The 22,058-nt window shown below is 36.1% G+C and overlaps 2 protein-coding genes across 6 annotated transcripts in view; one reads left to right on the top strand and one right to left on the bottom strand.

Annotated features, from left to right (window-relative positions):
- Positions 1-12,607, top strand: part of VPS54 (vacuolar protein sorting 54 homolog (S. cerevisiae)) — a 117,451-nt gene extending 104,844 nt beyond the window's left edge. For both annotated transcript variants that reach the window (XM_012639208.1, XM_012639207.1), the window contains exons 21-23: positions 3,367-3,474; positions 5,404-5,498; positions 11,967-12,607. In XM_012639208.1, coding sequence (XP_012494662.1) covers positions 3,367-3,474; positions 5,404-5,498; positions 11,967-12,072 — 309 coding nt within the window. In that variant the 3' untranslated portion in view covers positions 12,073-12,607. The remainder of the gene's footprint in view (positions 1-3,366; positions 3,475-5,403; positions 5,499-11,966) is intronic.
- A 1,983-nt stretch (positions 12,608-14,590) lies between these two features.
- The window catches only part of UGP2 (UDP-glucose pyrophosphorylase 2), a 52,488-nt gene continuing 45,020 nt past the window's right edge, over positions 14,591-22,058 (bottom strand). For all 4 annotated transcript variants that reach the window (XM_012639204.1, XM_012639203.1, XM_012639205.1 and 1 more), the window contains exons 6-10: positions 20,875-21,172; positions 19,599-19,796; positions 18,622-18,864; positions 16,090-16,194; positions 14,591-15,050 (exon numbers count right to left, since the gene is read on the bottom strand). In XM_012639204.1, coding sequence (XP_012494658.1) covers positions 14,943-15,050; positions 16,090-16,194; positions 18,622-18,864; positions 19,599-19,796; positions 20,875-21,172 — 952 coding nt within the window. In that variant the 3' untranslated portion in view covers positions 14,591-14,942. The remainder of the gene's footprint in view (positions 15,051-16,089; positions 16,195-18,621; positions 18,865-19,598; positions 19,797-20,874; positions 21,173-22,058) is intronic.

Genomic DNA, 22,058 nt, shown 5'->3' with positions numbered 1-22,058 from the left:
TGCATTCATTCAAGCATACACACATACACATACTTATGTACACACACACACACACATATATAAACCCATAATACATACACACATCAACATCAAAGAAAATATTTGAGTTCACCAAGTGCTAGGCAGTTTTATTAAATGTTTGTTGAGCTAATATCTGGACTAATTAAAATACTATGACATTTGTTCAGGTGGTTAGAAGTATTAAAGGCCTCACCTAGAGCGGTGTTTCTCAACTGAGGCAATTTTGCCCCCCAGAGGACATTTAGAAATGTTGGGCACACTTTTGGTTGTGACAACTTGGGGAGTGAGGGGGAGTCAGGGGCTACTAGTAAGTAAGTAGTGAGTACAGGCCAGCCCTGCATCCTACAATACACAGGACAGTCCCCACAACAAAGAAGTAGCCAGCTCAAAATGTCAGTAATGTAGAGGTTGAGAAATTTTGACCTAGAATACAAACTAATATGCAAAATAATTTGAAAATACAACTAATGGGACTTAATCATTGATTCAATACAAGGAAACAAGGAAAAGGAAGAGTAAGAACTGAGTTGGAGATTTCAAGTCTATGTGACCAGGAGGATTCTATACCAGCAGTAACTGAAACAGGGAATAGGAGCAGGTTTGGGAAAACTCATGGTAAATTCATTTTTGGAATGGAACATCCAGAAAATGTGGGACTTAAACCCAAGGAAGTGGTTCAGGACAAGAGATAAATAGAAGTCACAAGAATGGATAAAATTGCTACTAGAGGAAAAAGGGGAGAATAAAGGGAATTAAAGATGAAGAAACCTTCCACTTATATGACAGGAGACAGAAGAAGAGGAAGTTCAAGAGAGGAAGAATCAGAAAAGCATAGTGCCACCTGAGGATAGTGTTTAAAGTGTGAGAGTGATGCGGAGTGATGAGGAATAGGAACCAGGAAAGTTACTAAATTTGGAAGTTAGCGTGTCTTATTTTTTTCCCCAACAGAAATTTTTGAAGAGTGTTGTACAGATAGTAGGGGAAGGTAGTTTGAGTGGTGGCAGAAACCAAATTTTAAGAGTTGAGAGTAAAGAAGTACAATCTCAAGTTTAGATAACGGAAGAAATGTGATGGCGATGGTAAGATGGAAAAAATAGTATCTTTAGGGAAAGCAGGAGTGAAGGAGGGTTTGGGGGAATGTGTCAGTTTTTTAGGGCTGCCATAATAAATTACCACAAACCAGGTGATTTAAACTAACAAAAATGTGTTCTTTCATAGTTTTAAAGCCTAGAAGTCCTAGATCAAGGTGTTGGCCAGGCCATGTTCCCTCGGAACGCTCATGGGAAGATTTTTTTCCCTGCCTCTTTCTAGCTTCTGGTGGTTGCCATTAATCCTTGGCATAGCTTGGCTTGTAGTTAATTCATGCCAGTGTCTGCCTTGTCTTCACATGGCTGTCTTCCCTCTGTCTCTGTGTCTGAATTTTCCTCCTCTTTCTTTTATAAAGACACCAGTCAATGGATTTAGGGCCCACTCTAATCCATTATGACTTCATGAGGTACCAGGTAGACATGAATTTGGGGGGACACTGTTCAGCACAGTACAGGGGAGTAGTTAAGAGGATGTTAGCACAATGAAATAATACTGTATGCCCACTAGGGTGGCTAAAATAAAAAGGACAGACAAATGTTGGTGAGGATGTGGAGAATTTAGAACCCTTGTACATTGCTAGTGATATTGTAAAACGATGCAGCCACTTTGGAAAACACTTTGGCATTTCCTCAAAAGGTTAAACATGGAGTTATCATAGGATCTAGTAATTCCACTGCTAGGTATATACCTAAGAATATTGAAAACATTTGTCCACACAAAAACCTGTACATTAAAGTTCTTAGCAACATTATTCATAATAACCAAAAAATGTAAACAACCCAGATTTCCATCAGTTGATCAATGGACAAATAAAATGTGGTATATTCATACAATGGAATATTATGTGGCCATAAAAAGTAATGAAGTACCTATTTATGCTACATCATGAATGAACCTTGAAAGCATGCCTAAGTGAAAGAAGCCAGTCACAGAGAGTCACATTATTGCATGATTCCATTTATGTGAAATGTCCAGAATAAGCAAATCCATAGAAACAGAAAGTAGATTAGTGTTTGACAGGGGCTGGAGAAAGGAAAGAACACAAATGACTTCTAATGGGTTTTGGCTTTCCTTTTGGGGTGACGAAATGTTTATAAATTAGTAGTGATAGTTGTATTAACTATGAATTTATTAAAACCAGTGAATTGTATATTTTAAAAGAATGAATTTTATGGTGTGTGGATTATATCTCAAAGCCGTTATTAATAAAAATAAGGGGGGGGGCAAGGGCAACATACGTAACCTAAACATCTGCACCCCCATAATATGATGAAATAAAAAATAAAAATAAAAAAAATGATAAGGGGGATGTTTGATATATTTTTGGGCTGAAGAGAGACAAACCCTGGGGTGGTCACAACTTTGCTTTTGCTTTATTTAGTCTAGTCACATGGTGACTTATACGTGGTTCTTCTACGGTGGTATATTGGAACTCATCACATTTTAATAAACTATATAAGATTAGTATATTTAAAATATAGTTGTTTGGCCCAAATTTATCTTATAAATAAAATGGTGCATAATTTAAGCTCTGTGAATTCTAAAATGTAAGCTGAAAGATGATTATTCAAATCATACTGGTACATTGTTCCATATATAAGAATAGTAAAATGAATTTAAGTTTAAATTTTCATCATAGAACATTATAGAAAAAGTCTTCCTTACCTTAGTGTTAGGGTAAATATCACTATATTGACCTACCTATAAAATAAAAAGAACATTTTAATTCTACCAGATTTCTGTTGATTTTGGATATGATCATGTTGACACATTCTTAAAATCATGTTTGAAAAATAATCTGTTAATTTAAAGGGGCCACTTTAATGATTCATCATTGTATATTGAGCCAGATTAGTACCCGACATTTTTGAGTACTTTGTATCAAGGACTGTTTTGTGTTCTTATGAGTCATCTTTTTTAATCTTCATAGCAGCCCTTTGAGATAGAGAAATTAAGTAACTTGCCCAACATCACATAGATAAGAGTTGGAGAAACTGGGATTTGAATCCAGGAAGTCTGTTTTAAGATTGAAACCAGCCTGTGTTCTTAGCTGCTAAGCTATTTTAGCTCCCTCAGAGTAGATTAGGATGTGTAATGAATGGTTCTCAAGATTTGTATGAGGAGCACAGATTACAGTTGAAGTGTAAGCTTAAGTTGGACATGTGGAGGGACAGAAAACATATGTCTCTGGGAATAGTAGATACAATATGTAATCCAGAGGACATGAACATAATTCTCATTATTTTTTCCTACCAGTATGAAGTGAAAGCTCCTGTTCCTTCTGCCTGCTTCAGGAATATTTGTAAGCAAATGGCAAAAATGCATGAAGCTATATTTGATCTCCTTCCAGAAGAACAAACACAGGTGAGTAATAATTAATAAAACTACTTCTGTATATATAACATGTAATATCCATGCAGAATTGGGGTGTTCTAACATATTTTTGGCACATTTGAGCTTAGTTCATGTTCCAATATTGACTATCATTTTTTTAGGTTGTTATATTCACTAGTGGAATATGGATAAAAATTTCTAATTTCAAAGTGCCCTTTGCTCTGACAAGCCAAAGCTATAACTTTACTGTATGGTAAGCAATTCTAAAAAGTAGATACTCCATTTGTCCGTTGTTATAGGTCCCAGAGTCTACTTACGTCATTCATTATATTATTAGTTTGAAAATCAGAATTGGCATTTATCAGTGAGTATCAAAATATATTACTCACTGTGATTATAATCCAAATTGGATAGGGCAGGAGTTAGTGATGGAGTTAATAAGATTAACACGCATAACAAACTCAGTCAATCCGCTTCATCGTTAATATTTGTTAGATCAGCATAAGTGATCGTAGTTAAGTATGAACCAGGAAAAAGAGCAAAATGGGGGAGAGTCTTTGGCACCTCTCACCTACGTAGTGTCCACCCTCTACCCCTACTGTATTCTCCTACAAAAGTATTACCACAGAGTTCTCTTCAGTGACATCCCTCCCCCTTACAACCCTTGTATTTCTTGCTTGAAACTTTGAAGGTTTTAGTATTCCCTTTTTTCCAGGCTTTACCCACCTTAGCTTATTCCCTCTGCAACAGGTAAGCCTAGTTGTAGAATGATACAATGTTATAATATAAGCCTAGTTGCTGTCTGAGTAATGAATTTAACTGGGATTTTTGCTATTCAGACAAGTTTGTTTATTTTGATTTATCCCTTAATTGGTTGAGTGCTTGGAAATGGTATTTGGGAGCACTGTTTCTTAGTGTCTCTTGCCTACTTCTGCTCCTGCTGGTTTCCTTTCCCATGCCACCTCAGACTTTTATCCTGTACCAGCTATTATCATTTTCCTGCTTGCTTGCCTAGGTTTTCACTAATCCTCCCACCCTCATGATTAAACATCATCCAGCTCCTTTGTGACTCACTGAGGACTGAGGGGGAGCCATAGATATGGAGTACCCACTAGGGTCTCTTTTCTCCTTCTGATTTCTTCCTAGCCAAGCCATCCTTTTCATTCACATGTAAGATCCTCCGTCTGTGACATTTTGACCTTCTGGATCTGCCATCTAAATTCTAACTCTAAAGTAAGACTGACTTAGCCAGGTCAGGGAGTTGGGCATACAGGTACTTTATGTGTTTTTATCCCCATGATAATTTAAAGGATATTCTCATCAAAGCTAGACAAATGTTTTAGGTTTTATGCCATATTGCCACTCGAATGCCAGTAATTCCACAAAACTTTCATAATATTTTGTATATTTTTCCCATAGAAAATACATGTTATTTCACAAAATCATTTGCATAGATTAATCGTATATAATTTTAGGTCAGGTATTTCTCAAAGAAATTTTGGGCCATTGCATTAAAAATCTGCTTGCAGGAACAGTAAAATATTTTCAAGTGATTTTACTAGTTTAAAAGTATCAAGTTATCTTTGTCTCTGTCATTGTGACTTTATTTTTCTGCATCAAGTTCCAAGTTAAATATATTGCAGAATTTTCCACTACTTTTTATTCTTTTTACCTCTCACAGTTGATCCCACTTACATATTTGACAGGAAAAGGTGCAGAAAGGCAATTAGTTGCTAAAAGTACTGCTAAGAAGGGAAAAAGAGCTTTTATCCAACTACGGAGAAAAATCATAGTGAAGTAGCAATTAAATACTTTCACAGGAGCATTTTAAAAGTATATGATAAAGCAAAGGTTTGGGTTTTTTTAATACTTTCTCCAAATAATATTGATAACTGAGAGATACTTAACACCTTCTATTTCAGTAGAACTTTAAAAAACTTAGTTTTATTTCTTTTCCAGATGTTATTTTTAAGAATTAATGCAAGTTACAAACTCCACTTGAAAAAGCAGTTATCTCACTTAAATGTGATAAATGATGGAGGACCTCAAAATGGGTATGTTTTTAAACATATTTTTACCACATACTCCCATATCAGATTGTTTTAATGACTGGTTTTTATTCCTTACACTGTCCTTTTCTACTGTAATCATGCTGGGGACTAAAATTGTAAAATAAGCGACTTTTTGCTCCCCCTCCCCCATGGAAATGATGTCTGTTTGTCTAATTATCTTAAAGTGGTTTATAAATGGTCAATTATTTTTTTTTTTTTTTTGAGACAGAGTCTTGCTCTGTTGCCCGGGCTAGAGTGCCATGGCGTCAGCCTAGCTCACAGCAACCTCAGACTCCTGGGCTCAAGCGATCCTTCTGCCTCAGCCTTCTGAGTAGCTGGGACTACAGGCATGCGCCACTATGCCCGGCTAATTTTTGTATATATATATTTTTAGTTGTCCAGATCATTTCTTTCTATTTTTTAGTAGAGATGGGGGTCTCGCTCTTGCTCAGGCTGGTCTCGAACTCCTGACCTTGAGCGATCCACCCGCCTCGGCCTCCCAGAGTGCTAGGATTACAGGCGTGAGCCACCGCGCCCAGCCTAAATGGTCAATTATTTACTTGACCTTCTATATATGTTTTCAGGCAGTGTGGATTAGTAACATTTCTTAGATACCTCAGTAGTCTTCCCCTATCCAAACAGGACTCAGAATCTTGCTTAGTAGCTGTGTGACTATGTGAAAGTCATTTAACCTCTGTGCCTCATTTATAAAATGACAAGGATAAAATCTGCCTTAATTCCTTCACAGGGTATGAAAAATAGTAAGTGTTCATATGTATATATTTTACTGTAAGCTGTTGAACAAATTATATATATATTACTGTTGAAATAGTGTAGTATGTAAAAGAGAAAACATAGGATTTAGAATCAGAAAACTTGGGTTAAGGTCTTATTCTGTGATTTACTAGCTGTGTAACTTTGGGCAAATCACTTATGCTCTCTGAGCCTTAATTTTTTTAGATTTAAAAATAGGGGTGATAATAAAAGTTTCCTTATAGGATTTTTGTGAGGAGTAAGTAGATAAAGATGGGGGGGGAAGATTTTACAAAATATAAAGTACTGATCATTTAGTTACATCTTAATATGATTTTCTTAATGTGTTAGCTGTCTCATGGATTTTTAGGAATAAAATTTTATTCTCTTTTAAAGGAATTTCAGGCTTAAACTTCAAACTTGTAGGTACACATAAAAAAATGTGTTGGGGTAAGAAGTTGGCCCTGACATTTAAAAAAAAAATAACACTGAATTGATTTTGCACAAAATTATTTGGAAGCTTCAGTGTGTTGAATCTATCAGCCAGGATAAATTTAGGAGTTTTATGCAAAACTATGATACTTTCCCTTGATTATTATCTGATTATTCTTTTTCTTTTTAAGAATTATTTGTTTTCAAAAATGTCAAATCCACAGAAAAGTTAAAGGACAATATAATGAACACTGAATACCTCTCACCTAGATTCACCAATTGTTAAAATTGTGCCACATTCTCCTTGCTGCTCTCTATCCCTTTCCCCACTAACCCCGCATACTTCTCTTTTGCCAAATATCCAAAAAAGTAGGCTACAGTCATCATGAAATTTAACCCCTAAATACTTTGGCATGTATCTCTAAAAACAAGGACATTTTTATACCATACTTTAACCCCTCCTAAGAAAATTAACATTAATAATATCAAAATACAGTCAGATATTTTCAACATGAACACCACGTGGGTGGTACTGTATTTCCCACTTGATGTCAAGTGATACAAATTGTACATGCATATGGTACCTGTTATTGAACTTTCTTCTCTTGAAAAGATATTAATAATAGCATATTAGGAACTTAGAGACTGTTCATACATGTGTTTACTGTGCCCTAATGAGGCTGTTCAAAAAAAAAAAAGCTAATAATATTTTTAAGGCCTACCCTACTCATACCCTTTTACTTTTATTCCCATAGCTAAATCTGGGTTGGTTGGTTGGTTTTTTCTAAACCAATAGTTCTGAAGCATCCAAGCTAACTCATTAGCCATTATTTTCTTTGTTAATACAGCTGTTTGAGAGTCAGTCCGACTTTAGAGATCCCCACTGTCACATACTTACAAAATCTAATTCTGTGTAAGTCAATTCATGTATGTGAATGATCCTTTGAAAAATAGGATTCCCTGAAAATTAACCTCTACAATCTACCAATGATATAACAAACTACCTGCTTAAAAGGAATTTTTCTTCCTGAAATTACTCTAAAAATGTACCTTTTTTTTGTCATAAAATTCCCGTAACATAAAATTAAACATTCAGTGGCACTTAGTGCATTCACAGTGTTGTGCAACCATCACCTCTGTCTACTCCCATGACATTTTCACTACCCCAGAAGAAAATCCCATACCCTTGAGGCAGTTAGTTACTCCCTGTATCTCCCTCTCCCCAGCCCTGTACTTTTTCTTTTTAATGTGATTTTTTTCTCTATTTTAAGACATTTTTAAAATACAGAGACATATGGAAAATAACAAAATATTCATATTCTTGCTACCCAGAATTTTTTTTTCTTTTTTTTCCTTTTCTTTCTTTTTTTTTTTTTTTTTTTGAGACACAGTCTCACTCTGTTGCCCGGGCTAGAGTGCCATGGCATCAGCCTAGCTCACAGCAACCTCAAACTCCTGGGCTCAAGCAATCCTGTCTCAGCCTCCCACCCAGAATTGATTATATTAACATTTATCATTTTCACTTGAAAAAATGTTTATCATAATAAAAAATGGCACTAAAAAATGCATTCCAAATGAAGCTGAAGTACACCTTGACACCCCATCTCTGGTCCCATTCCTTTTTCTCCCATCCTTTAGGCAACGTTTCCAGTGAATTTGGTCTATATTCTTTTAGTCCTTCTCATTTATTATATCTATGAAAAATATGTAGTGCTGTTTTGTAAATTTAATTTACTTCTATGGTGTATTGCACATATGCAGCTTGCTTTTTTCCTCTTGACATTGTTACTGATTTCTCTATGTTGGAATATGGAAATAGTCCATTTTTGACTGCTGTATAGTATTCCATCACATGAATCAGCTATATTTAAATTATCAGTTTCCCCTAGAGATAGATTTCTAAGTCATTACTTTTTTCCATTACAGCCATACCATAGTGAAGATTCTTATACATGTCTAATGGTGTAACTGTTTCTTTAGTGTGTATACTTACAAGTGAGTCAGAGCACATGCACGTTTTTATTCTACTAGGTATTGCTAGTGACTGTACCAAGTTCACAATCCCATTAGTAGTTTGTGAGAGTTTCTGTTTCCCACATCTTACCAACATTTGCTATTAGATTTCTTAATTGTTGCCAGTCCGATGGGGGATAATGGTGTCTTATTTTGATTTGCATTTTCCTAATGGTTTTACCATCTCTTCATAATTTATTTGTCATTCAGGTGTTCTCATCTGTAACTTTTCTTATTCATGTTCTTTCCAATTTTTCTCTTGGATTTTTTTGGGTTTTTGTTGATTTTGAATTTTTGTATATGCCCACCTACTAATCCTTTGTCGGTTCCGTATGTTGCAAATATCTGCTTTTCTTTTCTCATATCAAACAAAATTTTTCAACTTTGGTGCAAAACATATTTTCTATATACTTTCCTATATACAGTATAAATAGTTGTTTATTAAGCATAGATAGCGATAATATTTAAAAATGGAGATTTATATTTTATGTTTCATTTTTAATATGGGGACTTTGCTTTAGGACGGTTTTGTTCTTTTTTTGAGCCATCACATTCACTTATCAATGACTTACCATATTATCACAAGAAGCAAGATAATTTAGAATCTTTTCATAGGTTTTGAAACACCCTGAATTAAATGAATCTCAAATGAAAAAATGCTTACAAAATTCTTCCATGTGATAAAGGTTGAAACATTAAGTATATGAGTCCAATCGTATTTATAAATTAGACTGTAGTACAAACATTGAGTGCTTACACCACCTTTGCCCCATGTAGCATAGCTGTCCAGAAGTTATGCATTCATTAAAATATTGAGGCTAAGCTGGATTTCCTCTTCTCTTTTACAAACTATTAAGGTCTCCTATTTGTTTCTTCATGGGCCACATCTGTCAAAATATAGACCAAAACCTATTTTTTATGCATGGAGCATTGACATTTCTGTATACCTGTGAGATATACAGAATACATAAAGTTTAAATCATATTGTGATAATACATCTGAAAAACTATATTCACCTAGGAATGATATACAATATTTAGATTATAGGTAGTCTATTGGTAAAACTAAATTAAAAGCAAGAGAAATATATTCTGACTCTGTTAGAAATCGGAGGTTCCTAATCACTTAATCCAACTCCTCCTTCATACTGAGAAATAAATCAGACTAATGTCCACTATGGTATGTTGTAAAGAGTGAGCAAAATTTGGCTTCCTGCTCTTTCTTGCCTTAATTGAAACCTATCCATCCAGCTAAAGCTGTAAATACTGGAAAGTGCTGAGACCCAGAATGAGAGCCCTGCCAGCACACACATCCACTCCAGGCCCCACAGGAGTAGCCATTTTGTCTCAGTCACTTTTAAATCTCAACTTTTCCATTTGTAAAATGGGATAATAATAGCTTATCAAAATAGAGTAGGACTACGTATGTATGACTACCAGGATTATTGTGGGATTAAGTGAAATATTATAAATGAAAGCACTTTAAAAGATATGAGGTACTACTAAATGCTGTTCATCACCTGTTGTTTTCTTCTATAGCCATGAAGACCATTACAGATTGGCTGGTAGGCATTACAGATTTGGAATCATGAGTTTTAGATAATTTATTTCCTCCTAAATAATCTGGATTGTAAGTGGTTCAGAGAGACACTGTTTTCCTAGCAATTCATTCAGTTAAATCATCACTATGGCCAGACTTAAGAAAGGTTGGAATAGGTAAGATTTCTTATTTTTGATGTACCCAGCTCAGTGATTTCTAAAGTGATGCTTTCCTTGTGGGTCACTTTAGCTTCAGTAGAGGAGGTGCTTCAGGGATTGGACAGGTGAGGTAACAGCATTTTTTTCCTAGTGAGGATAACCAACCTGTGTGCTCTGTGCCAGGTATCAAGCCATGCACTTTATATTTTCTTATTTCTAACCTTAGAAGACTATTGATTGTTAGAATATTAACTCATAGTTAGAATATTAACTCAGTTGAACAAAACTGTACCATTCAACATTTATTTGAATTTCAGACTGTACTTCTCTATAACATTAGAAGGTGCTTCATTTATTCTACCATTTATTGTATATGATTTGCAAGGCAAGGATAACTTAAGTTGCTGTAACCCACACCAGTGTGTGACTATTAATGAGTTATATTGAGACCAAGTTGCAAGCTCAGTATTTTATATGGAGTAGTACTTCATTCATATTTCACAATAAAAAGTCCTACTCTATTTTAATAAGCTATTAAGAAATTAAAACTCATTACTTCACAATTACATTTTAATTATCCATTTATAAAGTGCAAAATATTCTTTTTTTCAAATGAATCCATTAGTCATATCACCTATTTGTCCTAAGAACCTAATGCTACACCGGGAAATAATTGTGCATAAAGGTCCTTTGGTGTCCTGCCTCTGAGGTATTTTGTCCTGCAAACATCAATTTTAAAAATTAGCTCTTCCCTTTCACGATTACAGATCTGCTGTCCATGTAGTAAACTGTTCTATGTACTTTTTAAAAAATTTCTCTAACAATTCTTTACTTTTCAAAATTTTTTCTGGACCTCACAATATAGCTGCATTAAAAAAAAGTGAAACTGCAGTTGAACAAAGCAGTAACAGCAAATCAGCATATATATGACATTTTTAAAAAGCCATCTTTCATTTTTTTTAGGGAGTCAAAAGGTAAACAATTCCTTTTTATCTTTAAATATTAATAGTTGAGTGTCTGAAGGAAGTATTCTTTCAGGTATAGGCATTAATGTAACAGCTTAGCACTCAAAAGTGTAATTCTTTTTTGACACTGTTACCAGTGTCAAATTTTATATCCAGTAGTACTCACACACATGAATACTAGTCTTCATTTAACTCCTTAGATGGCACTTAGGAAACTTGGATTTTCTTTCCCTTGAGTATAGTATTTTAGTCACATACCTGTATACTCTAGTACCAACCAATCAAAAACAGTTTAGTTTAATCTGTCATTTTCTCTGTATTTTATTTTAAGATAAATCAGATTTTATTGGGAAGAACTCATTATGAAACTAACTCCAGCATGCATTGGTTTATTCTTTTTCCAAATATTGAAATATAGAGTATTAAATGGCCCAACTATATGATAGCAAGAATCCTGCTAAGAGAAATATGTTGACATTTGGTCCCTAGGAAATCTGAATTTTAAATAATACTGTAGCAGTTAGGAAAATATCCTGATTATGAGCATTGCTACTGTAATTATCTGAATAGAAAGTTTGAGATTTAAAAATAATTTTCTCTCCAATGTTTAGGTTGGTCACAGCAGATGTAGCTTTTTACACTGGAAATCTTCAAGCCTTAAAAGGCCTTAAAGATTTGGACCTAAATATGGCTGAGATCTGGGAACAGAAGAGGTGATGTCATGCTGGAAAGCTGGGTAGTTCATCTGACCATGGGATGTGTATGTTTATGAAGAAAATCTGGATGTGTATGATTCAAGAACTGAACCTGGAACCCAAAGTGAACTGGGGTGGGGTAAGGGAAAAAGGAAAGTATCAGTGTTGGGAAACTGGATTCAGTGGGATCTACAAGGAATGCCATTTTGGTGCATCCTGCAGTGAGGAGTTAACTGATCAGGTGTCTATAACATTTTTCATTCTCTCTGGAAACAGACTCAGGTTTCTTTGGACCAAATCCAAAAGAACACATAGCTGTAACACAGCTGTAGTTGACTAGAATGCTCTGTATACTTTATATTAAAAAATGCTTTGCATTTCTTCCAGTGCAATGAAATTCATATGGTGTCCCACCTTATTTAATGATGGTACAATTTAAAATATTAAAATCTTAGTCAACCTCTGTAGAAAGTTTTCTCTATGAAAGTAAAGCTGTTTGAAAAATTATTTTTTTACAGATCTTTCTATAAAAAATAAACATCTTTTGACTGCTTGGATTTAGGAATTAATTTTTGTTTTGGTGACCAATGTCAAGTTTTAGGCTTTGTGTGTTACATATTTAATATTTGTACTACCACTGTATGTCAACTGGGTAAGGCCTTCGAGAACTGTCTAAATACTTGAAAGGCTGATTATAAGTAATAGTTAAAGAATAAGATACTGGCATTTATTTATGCAACTAATTTAAATACTTTTCAGAAGTGGTATTAAAAAGGCTACAGTTTAGTATCTGTATTTTTATAAAAAAGTATCTATGAAGGGTTTTTGGTGTTGGGGTTTTTTTTCCTCTTTATTTTTAGCAGAGGTATGAATATGTATTCATATATTCTGCCTACTTTTGAGTTCTCATTTCAACATTTAGATATGAAGTATGGCCCCCTTGGATTGCATTTCAGTTACTTTCAATGTGTATATGAACAAAGACCAGGGAGAAACATAGGCTGCTGTGTTGGGGCCAGAAATAAGGTGACAAGTAAGTTAAAGACTTCTGTAATACCTACCTTCAAAATTAGAATCAGCAGCACTCTACAAGTGAAAGTGCCTGTGCCTCACCTCACACCAGGAATCTTGCCTAACCCTGTCAGAGTGCCTAATCTCGTGATTATGTACAATGGAATAGTCTTATTTTGTGCTCCTCAGTTTCTTAAAAGGAAAGCTTATTTTCTTTCCATTATCATTACAGAGGTATGTCATTGCTTCTTAAACTGTCTGTCTAAAATAAAGCTGTAAAAAATTACCAAACTTTAAAAGGCAACTTTTTTTGAATGGTATACAGCAGCGGTCCCCAACCTTTTTGGCACCAGGGACTGGTTTCACGGAAGACAATTTTTCCACGTACTCGGGGGCATGGGGGAGGACAGTTTGGGGATGATTCAAGCCATTACATTCATTGTGCAGTCACACCTGTCTGCTTAATGATCATCTGTATTTGCAGCTGCTCCCCAGCACTAGCATCACCACCTCGGCTCCACCTCAGATCATCGGGCATTAGATTCTCTTAAGGAGCAACCTGGATCCCCCCCTTGCATGTGCAGTTTCCAGTACTCCTCTTACGAGAATCTAATGCCGCTGCTGATCTGACAGGAGCAATGGGGAGCAGCTGTAAATACACATGAAGTTTTGCTGGCTGGCCCACTGCTCGCCTCCTGCTGTGTGGCCTGGTTCCTAACAGGCCATGAACTGGTACCGGTCGGTGGCCCAGGGGTTGGGGACTGCAGGTATATAGTGAACTTTAAGTTAAACAAGCAGCCTACTCAAAACAAGTATGGACAAATTGGAAAACATGATTGATTCTTACAGAAAAAAAAGGCATAAATTGTCCTACTAGATCTGAATGGAAAGGTTATTAATAAACATTTTTCAGTGATGATAACAAGCTTCAGGAAGTGAAGCTTCAAGGAAAGAGAACTTTTTATGAAGTTACACCCCCACACTACTATACAAAAGTACAAGGATGTGAAAGAAATGCCTCCCCTCTGTCCACCATGCCCACTTTAGCTGGGAAAAGAAATGCCACTTTGTTTCAATAAATGGAGAGTCTGTGGAAAGCATGGCAGGCATCCCAGCTTTTAAAATTTTTATTTATTTATTTATTTTTAGAGACCAAGTCTCACTCTGTTGCCCAGGCTGGAGTTCAGTGGTACAAACATAGCTCACTGCAGTCTCTAACTCCTGGGTTCAAGCAGTCCTCCTGCCTCAGCTTCCCAAGTAGCTGGCTCAAGCCACCTGGCCTGGCCATCCCAGCTTTAGAATTAGATGAAAGGCACTAAATACCTTCACATTTAATTCCTGTGGAAATAATGATGTGGTTAAGATTCTAAGAAATGCCGAAAATTAGACTTGCTAGGTAACTAGCCAAAGCACTTAAATATTTATTCCAAGAGCAAGTCTTCTAATTTATATAGTAACTGTTTAACAAGAGTAAACCATTGTGTTTCACCATTTCATAGTTAGCATTATAAAGTACAAGCGTACACAAGTATTGCTTCACCGCTTTATTTTCGAAATCACAAGCAATTCAAAGTGACTGTCATTGAGGCTTCTGTTAAAAGATCTTCCAGCAGAGTTGCTGCCCCAGTTTTAAGATTAGACAATATTGCACTTTAAGTTGAACTAACTTTCAGTATCCTCTTCAAGGGAAGGAAAGTATTGCTCCATCTGTGCTTTTTTTAGACTAAAAGCATATTGCAGAAAACTCTACTTTAAAAATCAACACCGCAGGGTACAGTAACATAGTAAAGTACCTGCCTATTTGAGAATCCTAGAGAACATTTCATTGTAAGAAACTATTTAGCCCATAATTAGTATAAAGTGTCCGCAGTATTTTTCGTTTCAGTGGTCCAAGATGCGAAGGTTTCCAGATACAATCTTGTTCTCTAATACTGCTCCAGGTGGGATGTCAATTCTGTCACCATGATTTGCAATGATGATAACTGTTCCCTAAACGATAGGGAAAACAAAAATTAACAGTGTACTTGCAACTGAAATGCAATTTGATTATAATTATCAAGTTGATGTGCAACTTGTTTTACAGTGGAGTAATTATATTTATAAATGATATTAAATATGAAAAACAAACATGTTAAGGAAAATTGTAATGTGTCCTCCTGTAACAATCCTGGCAGTAGTTCTAGATTCCCAAGAGTGGGAAGTGGACCCAGTGTCACAGCATGACTGGCCCTTTTGAAGGCCTACTTTCGAGGCCACCAGCATTATCCAACCCTCACAGAGACATTAAAAGGTGCTTGATTTATATTTACTGATAATATTTTTCATGCCTTAAGTGAGTCTTTAGGTAGTATCAGCAATAAAGCTTAATATATGTTTTTTTGTTGTTTTTTCAAGTTCTTCATTTAAGTAAGTAGCTTTAATTGGAAGGGCACATGAAATCTTGTAATGGGATTTTTGAAAAATTACTTTATTAGGAAAAAGCTGTTGTATCTTTGGTTGTGAGCTTTAATACTCTATTTCCTTATTTCTTATGCTAGGCTGGAATGATACTTGTCAAAGTACAAACGTCCTTCTACTGATGACAACAGATTCTTTTAACAGGAATAGACTATATTCAGTATAAAAGAAGTTGTCATTTTGTCTTTCAATCAAATAGTCATCTTTAGTGAGCTAATGTTAATAATGATCCTATTTTAAAGATTGTCTCATTTCAATAATAGTACCAGTTCAATTATTAATACTAATTAGTGTTTGCCTTCCATTTGAATGCTAATTACAGGAAATTCCTATATATGACAGTTATGCTTAAATTTTAATTATATTTTGTATCAGTGGAAGACAGTAGTAATACTAAATACTGTTGCAACCTACTTCATGTCTGTATCTACTCATTTAAAAAAATGTATCTATCTTATAAACATCTGGTATAGACTAAGAAGTAGCCTTTAAGTAAAGGTAGATTTATGACTAGAAAATGAAACCTGTTTTGTAAAGCTCTAAGGAATGGAATTTTCATTTAACAACATACCTTTAATGAAACATTCTTGCCAAATGTCACATCTCCTGAAACTGTGAGGTGATCTAATTCAAGCATATCTGGTATACTTTCAAATCTTCTTAGATAATCTTGAACCTTAAAGAAAAGTAGAAACAAAAATTGCTTCAAAAATGAGTTCACATAAATATAGGAATTATATTAACAAGATCATTTAACTGAACTGTAAAAACATTTTATGGCCAAGCCCAGATCCTCTATGAGAAGCACATATTTATTAAACACTCACTATATGTTAGATACTGTGTAGGAGAAACCAGGAGATATGAACATTGTCCTTATAATCAAGAAATTTACAATGTAGTTGAGCAGATCAGACATTTAAAAAAAAAAGACAACCAACATAACCAGATGAATAGTTCACATAATCTGGATTTAGTTGGAAAAAGGAGAGATCATCATGGCTTGAGGCAGGCTAGACTGGAGCTGGGCTTTAGGGGATAGGTAGGATTCAGAAGTAGAGCACATTTTAGGAAGAGCGACAGCATAAATCATCACTATCTTTGCCTCTTATTTCCCTAGTCTTAAAAGCATTAGAGGTTGTCCTATATGACCTTGTTTCCTATTCTGCTGAGAAAATAGAAGCAATCAGAAAACTTCCACTGGCTTCCATCCACCACCACCACCTTGCCTTCCCTCCTAGTACTGGAATTGGACTGTTTCTATTCCTACATAAAGCCAACCTCTCCACTTGTGCATGAGATCCTTTTTATGGCCTATTCAAGGATTCCATTCAGCAGTTCTCCCTCTTCCATGTTTTTTCCTTCTGAACTGCATCAATTCCCATCAATGTATAAATATGCTGTAAATTCTATCAAAAAAAATTCTTAAATCTTATATTCCTTTCTATAGCCCCATTTGTTTCTCTTTAAGGCAAAACTCTTGAATGGGTTTTTTACGTTCATATCTCCAAATCACTCCTTACCCATTCTCTTTTAAATGCATGCCAATCAGGCTCTAAAACCTCCATACTGATAAATCTAATGGTGAATTCTCATTCATCTTACTTGGATCAGCAGCAGCATTATACATATCACTCCCTCTTTCTTGAAATATTTCTTCATTTGACTTTCAGGACACACACATTCCTGGTTTTCTACCTAATTCCACATCTGCAGTTTACACCACGTGGCACCAAACCGCACCCAGAGCTAAAATAGACGGGATGGCCTAGCAGGACCCCGCGGGCCAACTAGAAAGGATCACTCTGTCATACTTCAGTTGCCTCATAACATTTTACGTGATTAAATTTTTTAGATTTCACTTATCATGCCAGGGCGGGGTTTTGCTTTACAGCTGGTCATCGAATATTGTTTTGTTCAGTGTTGCTTCGTTGTAACATTGATGAAGCGGGAAAATAAATCAGTCCCCAGCCGGGGCCACTGTCTTTATGCAGTCTGCGTAGGTTTCCTCCCACATCCCAAAGATGTGTACATTAGGCTCCTTGGCATGTCTACATGGTCCCAGTCTGCATAAGCGAGGGTATGTGTGTGAGCGTGCGGTGCGATGGGATGGTGTCCTGGCCAGGGATGGTTCCTGTTTTGTGCTCTGAGCTGCTGGGATAGGTTCTGGCCACCCCTGACCCTGAACTGAAATAAGCTAGTAAATAATTATCTTACTTATTTTTATTCATCTTTCTTAAATGTATGTACAGCTCACATTTATTTCCACGCTTAATATTAGAAGTGATTGGTCTTTATTTATTAGTTTGGTGATGTTTTTGTAACCAGAAATATTCCATAGGAACATAATTCTTGTTTATATCAATTAACATGGTAAGAATTATTTTGTTACACGTCATTTTGCTTAAAGTTGCAGTTTCTAAGAACCTACTGGCAATGGTTAACAAGGACTTAACTGTACTTGCTATTCCCCTTACCTGGAACACTTTTCACCCTAAATACCCATGTGTCAGACCCACTCAACTTCTCAGTGAGGGTCTAAGACTACCCAGTGTAGAATTACACCACCACTACCCCACCCACACATTTCCATGTTAGCCATCCCTGCTGTATGTGTTTCTCCAGACCATTTGCCACCACTGGGCATACCATACATTTGACACATTTACTTATTATCACCCTTCCCCCACTAGAATGTCACCTCCATGAAGACAAGGGTTTAGTCTGTTTTGTTTACCGTTAAATCCCTAGCACCTGGAACACTGCCCAGCACGTCGTAGGGGCTCAGTAAGTATTTGTTAAATCACAATTAACCTTTTCCCTCCGATGAAAGCAGAATTTATTGGTCTTGGAAGAGACTTAAGAAAACATGTCCCAAAATTTAAGGTTTCTTTTCTATTCCCTATAACAATCATGTTTCAAATGTGAAGTACATTTTTATCTTCTATGGCCAATTCCCTTTAAGACAAAGATGGAGGAATACAACAGGTTGGCAGTGGAGACAGTACTTATTAGTCTCCACTCACATGTATATCATATCTTTATAATTATACATTTAAAGAATATGAATTCATGTGTATATCATATCTTTATAGTTACATACCTTTGTAAAAGAGCTGCCTAACTTAACCAAGGGCACTGTAGGAAATTCCCGCTTTTCACTCATCGTCAGAGATCCTGCATTAAGGCTATAGAGGTTTGACATCACAAGCAAGAGATCTGATGTGGTTTTGACAGGCAGAAAACGGCTCCTGGGAACATTAATACCTAGAGAATTCTCAAAACTTTTAATGGCAGCCCCTACTGCAGTTTCTAATTGAATGACATTCAGGCCTCCATCCAAAGTCTGTAAGAAATAGGGAGGGGGAGGGGGAGAGAATAGAGGTTTTAGGGCACTTACAACTTGGTTCCATGTGGCTAGTTAATATTTGGGAAGTGGTTTCAGAGATCCATTCAAGGAAATAGAATTTTGAGAACTGACATTTATCAAGCACCTACCATATGCCAAGCTCTTATACATATGTGATCTTTTTCAGTCCCGGTTTAGTAATATCATTTCCATTTTACAATAAAGAACCAAAGGCTCAGAACTCAAGCAAGGTGCCTATGGCCAAATGACCTGAGTGTCAGAGCAACAACTAAGACTGAAGTAGGCCCTGTACTTTTTTTTATTTAAGAGATGAAGTCTCACTCTTTTTCCCATACTGGAGTGCTGTGACATGATCATGGCTCAATGCAGCCTTGAACTCTAGGCTCAAGCGATCTTTCTGCCTCAGCTTCTCAAATACCTGGGATTATAGATGTGAGCCACTGTGCCTGGCTTGGTCCTCTACTTTTGAGCCCAGTGTTCTTGCCACTAAAGTGCTCTTTTCCCAGAATCAAATAAGGGGCACCACAGATTGGCACACTATTGGAGTAAGTGCAGACTCTGGAAGACAGGGTCAGGAACTAGAGGCTGAACAGGCAAAAAGGAGTGACCAGTGGAACAGATGGCGCAGAGGGAGTGGGCAGTGGGGTCTGTGTGTCGCCTATTATGACCTTAGGAACCAGGGAGCCCAATGGGCCACAACCTTGGCTTACCTTTGGATTCACAATGATTTCCATGTCAATGGCATTCTGTTCCTGCAATCTTTTAACTGCTGCAAGAGAAATCCATAGGTTGTTTGTGTTAAATATTTTGAATTTTGATACAGACTTGAACTCATCAACGTGTGCTTTTGGCACTTGAGCAATTTCCACCAGTCTCAGTTTGCCTTCATATTGAGTGAGTGTTCCACCCTAGAAAGGCAGAAAATAGTGAGTACTTCCACATCTCTCCCAATCACAACCATCCTGCACTGTTTATAGTCTATGAATTTTATAGAAAAAATATTGATGATAGAATCTCCCAGAATGCAGAACAACATACGTTTGAAGATAGAACCAAAGAAAGTAATTCAGGTCCTCTGTTGTTTTAAAACCATGTACTCACCATCTTATCCATAATAAAAGCCCTGGGAATATATCAGGGTCTTCCTTACTTGCCTAAGGCGTGCCACAAGAACAGCCGTTCCTCTTCTTCCCAAACCACTGTATCACCAAACAATCCTACCCCCTCAGACCCTGCCCTGACTGGCTCTAGGACAAGGGGAGGAAAGAGAAGACAGATGCACAAGTGGACAAGAAGTAACCCCTGAGTGGCCTCTGGCAGAGATGTTCTTATAGCCACTAGGCTGTAGCAGTATGGGAAGAAGGGGACATTGCCAGGGACTGACCATTTTAGTATTAACACACTGCCCACTTTTCTTTCTTGCTGTGGGGTAAGTAATAAAACCTCATGCAATGTTTTATCAAAGGCCAAGTGTCATGACCACTAAACATGCAAAGTTAAACAAATTTGTGCTTTGTACCAAATCAACTACATTTTTTTGCAAGTACACAGATACAGTGATAATATAAAAAATATATACATACATTCTGTAGAAACAGAAATAGTAAATTTTCATAAAAGGGCCAATGAAATAAAAACACTTAAGTACCAAACTAGAAGAATATTAAATGTTTGAACTTATTAAGAGTTTCACATATATTTCAGATTTATACCACAAACACATGTGGAACTATTTTCAGTTAAAATTACTGATATAGATTATCCAAAAAAAGATGATTTTAATACTAATTATGATTTATGACACACAGTTATATCAGACAGAACTGAAAGTACTCCACAGAATACCATCTCACTCCATCTTACATGATGACAAGTAGATAAATGTGTTGTTTAAAATAGAAACTTTCAAATTAAAAAAAATTTTAACTTCATAACCTATGAAATATGAAAACATGAATCCCCAAACTGCTTCCTCTCGTTAGTTACCTTTACATCTGCACGTGTTTTATTTGTGACTTCCATGACAAATTCACAGCGTTTTCCATTGGGTGGGTTCATTAGATGATTAAGAATATAAAGATCCACTGTGGCACCCAGATTATCTATGTTAGACACAAAAATATACTCTTTGCCTTCTCCTATAAGGGTATCGAGCAAACCAGAGTTGTAGAAACTGGCGTAGATATCACCATGACCAGGAGGGTACCAAGCTTCTGTATTTTCCCCTGAGTAAGATACATCCTTTGCCACAGGGAGCAAAGATTCTTTATTAATCCTTGGGTACCTTAAAAAAAGAAAGTTATTTTTCAATATCAACTCTGTAGAGCATTCTGGATCTTCAAGTAAAACAATGCACTAAAATTAAATAAAATTTCACTTCTTTCCAGAGTCTATCACTGGTAAGTAATTTAATTATAGTGAATCCTTTTAAGAAAATCTCATTAGCTGTGTTTTCCAAAATCTGTTTTCGAGATAATACTAGTTGCTGGGGGGGGAAAAAAAATTATTCTTTGGTCATACAGATGAGAGAACACCTCATATTTTTAAGGCATTATTTAAAAATTATGTTTTATGATTCTCCAAAAAGAGGGATATATTTTTAAATTTTCTCAAACTTATTTGCTTATAGGATAGTGCTTTTCCCTGAAAACCTATCTGGGAAAAGGTGCCCATTCTTACAAACAGATATATTCAGGGGTGGTTCTCCTTCTTTCCCAGAAAACCAGGAGCGGGTTAACATGTCTGCTTCTCACCACTAGTGAGGACACAGGTAAGGCTGGTGGTAGGGGAAAGGAAGACAGGGGCAACTGCAACGCACTGAAGACCAACCAGAAAATGGAGGCAAAGCATTGGTAAGAAGGCATCCATGGGAAAATAGATTTTAAAACAAACAAACAAATGGTACAACTTTCAAAATGTACCTTCTGTATAAGTTCATGTAGACTCGTGTCCATCCTTAAATGGAAGCCTATTTCCCCAGTTGCCTGGGCTTTGTTTGCAATTTATCATCTGAATTCCTTTTTACTCACTCTCCCTTCCCCAAAAGTAGATTTTCTCCGGAATTTATTAAATTGGCCCCATGCCTATTCAAGATGTTGAAGAAATTCCTTCCCATAAGAAAGAAGATTATCAATATGGTAGAATATAGAAAGATTTTCACAGACTTTCAC

Source organism: Propithecus coquereli, unplaced genomic scaffold (genome assembly GCF_000956105.1).
Source record: "Propithecus coquereli isolate 6110/MARCELLA unplaced genomic scaffold, Pcoq_1.0 Scaffold138, whole genome shotgun sequence".
Classification (NCBI taxonomy): Eukaryota; Metazoa; Chordata; class Mammalia; order Primates; family Indriidae; genus Propithecus; species Propithecus coquereli.
Note: the sequence above shows the minus strand (reverse complement) of the source record. Positions and strands in the feature narration are given on the sequence as shown.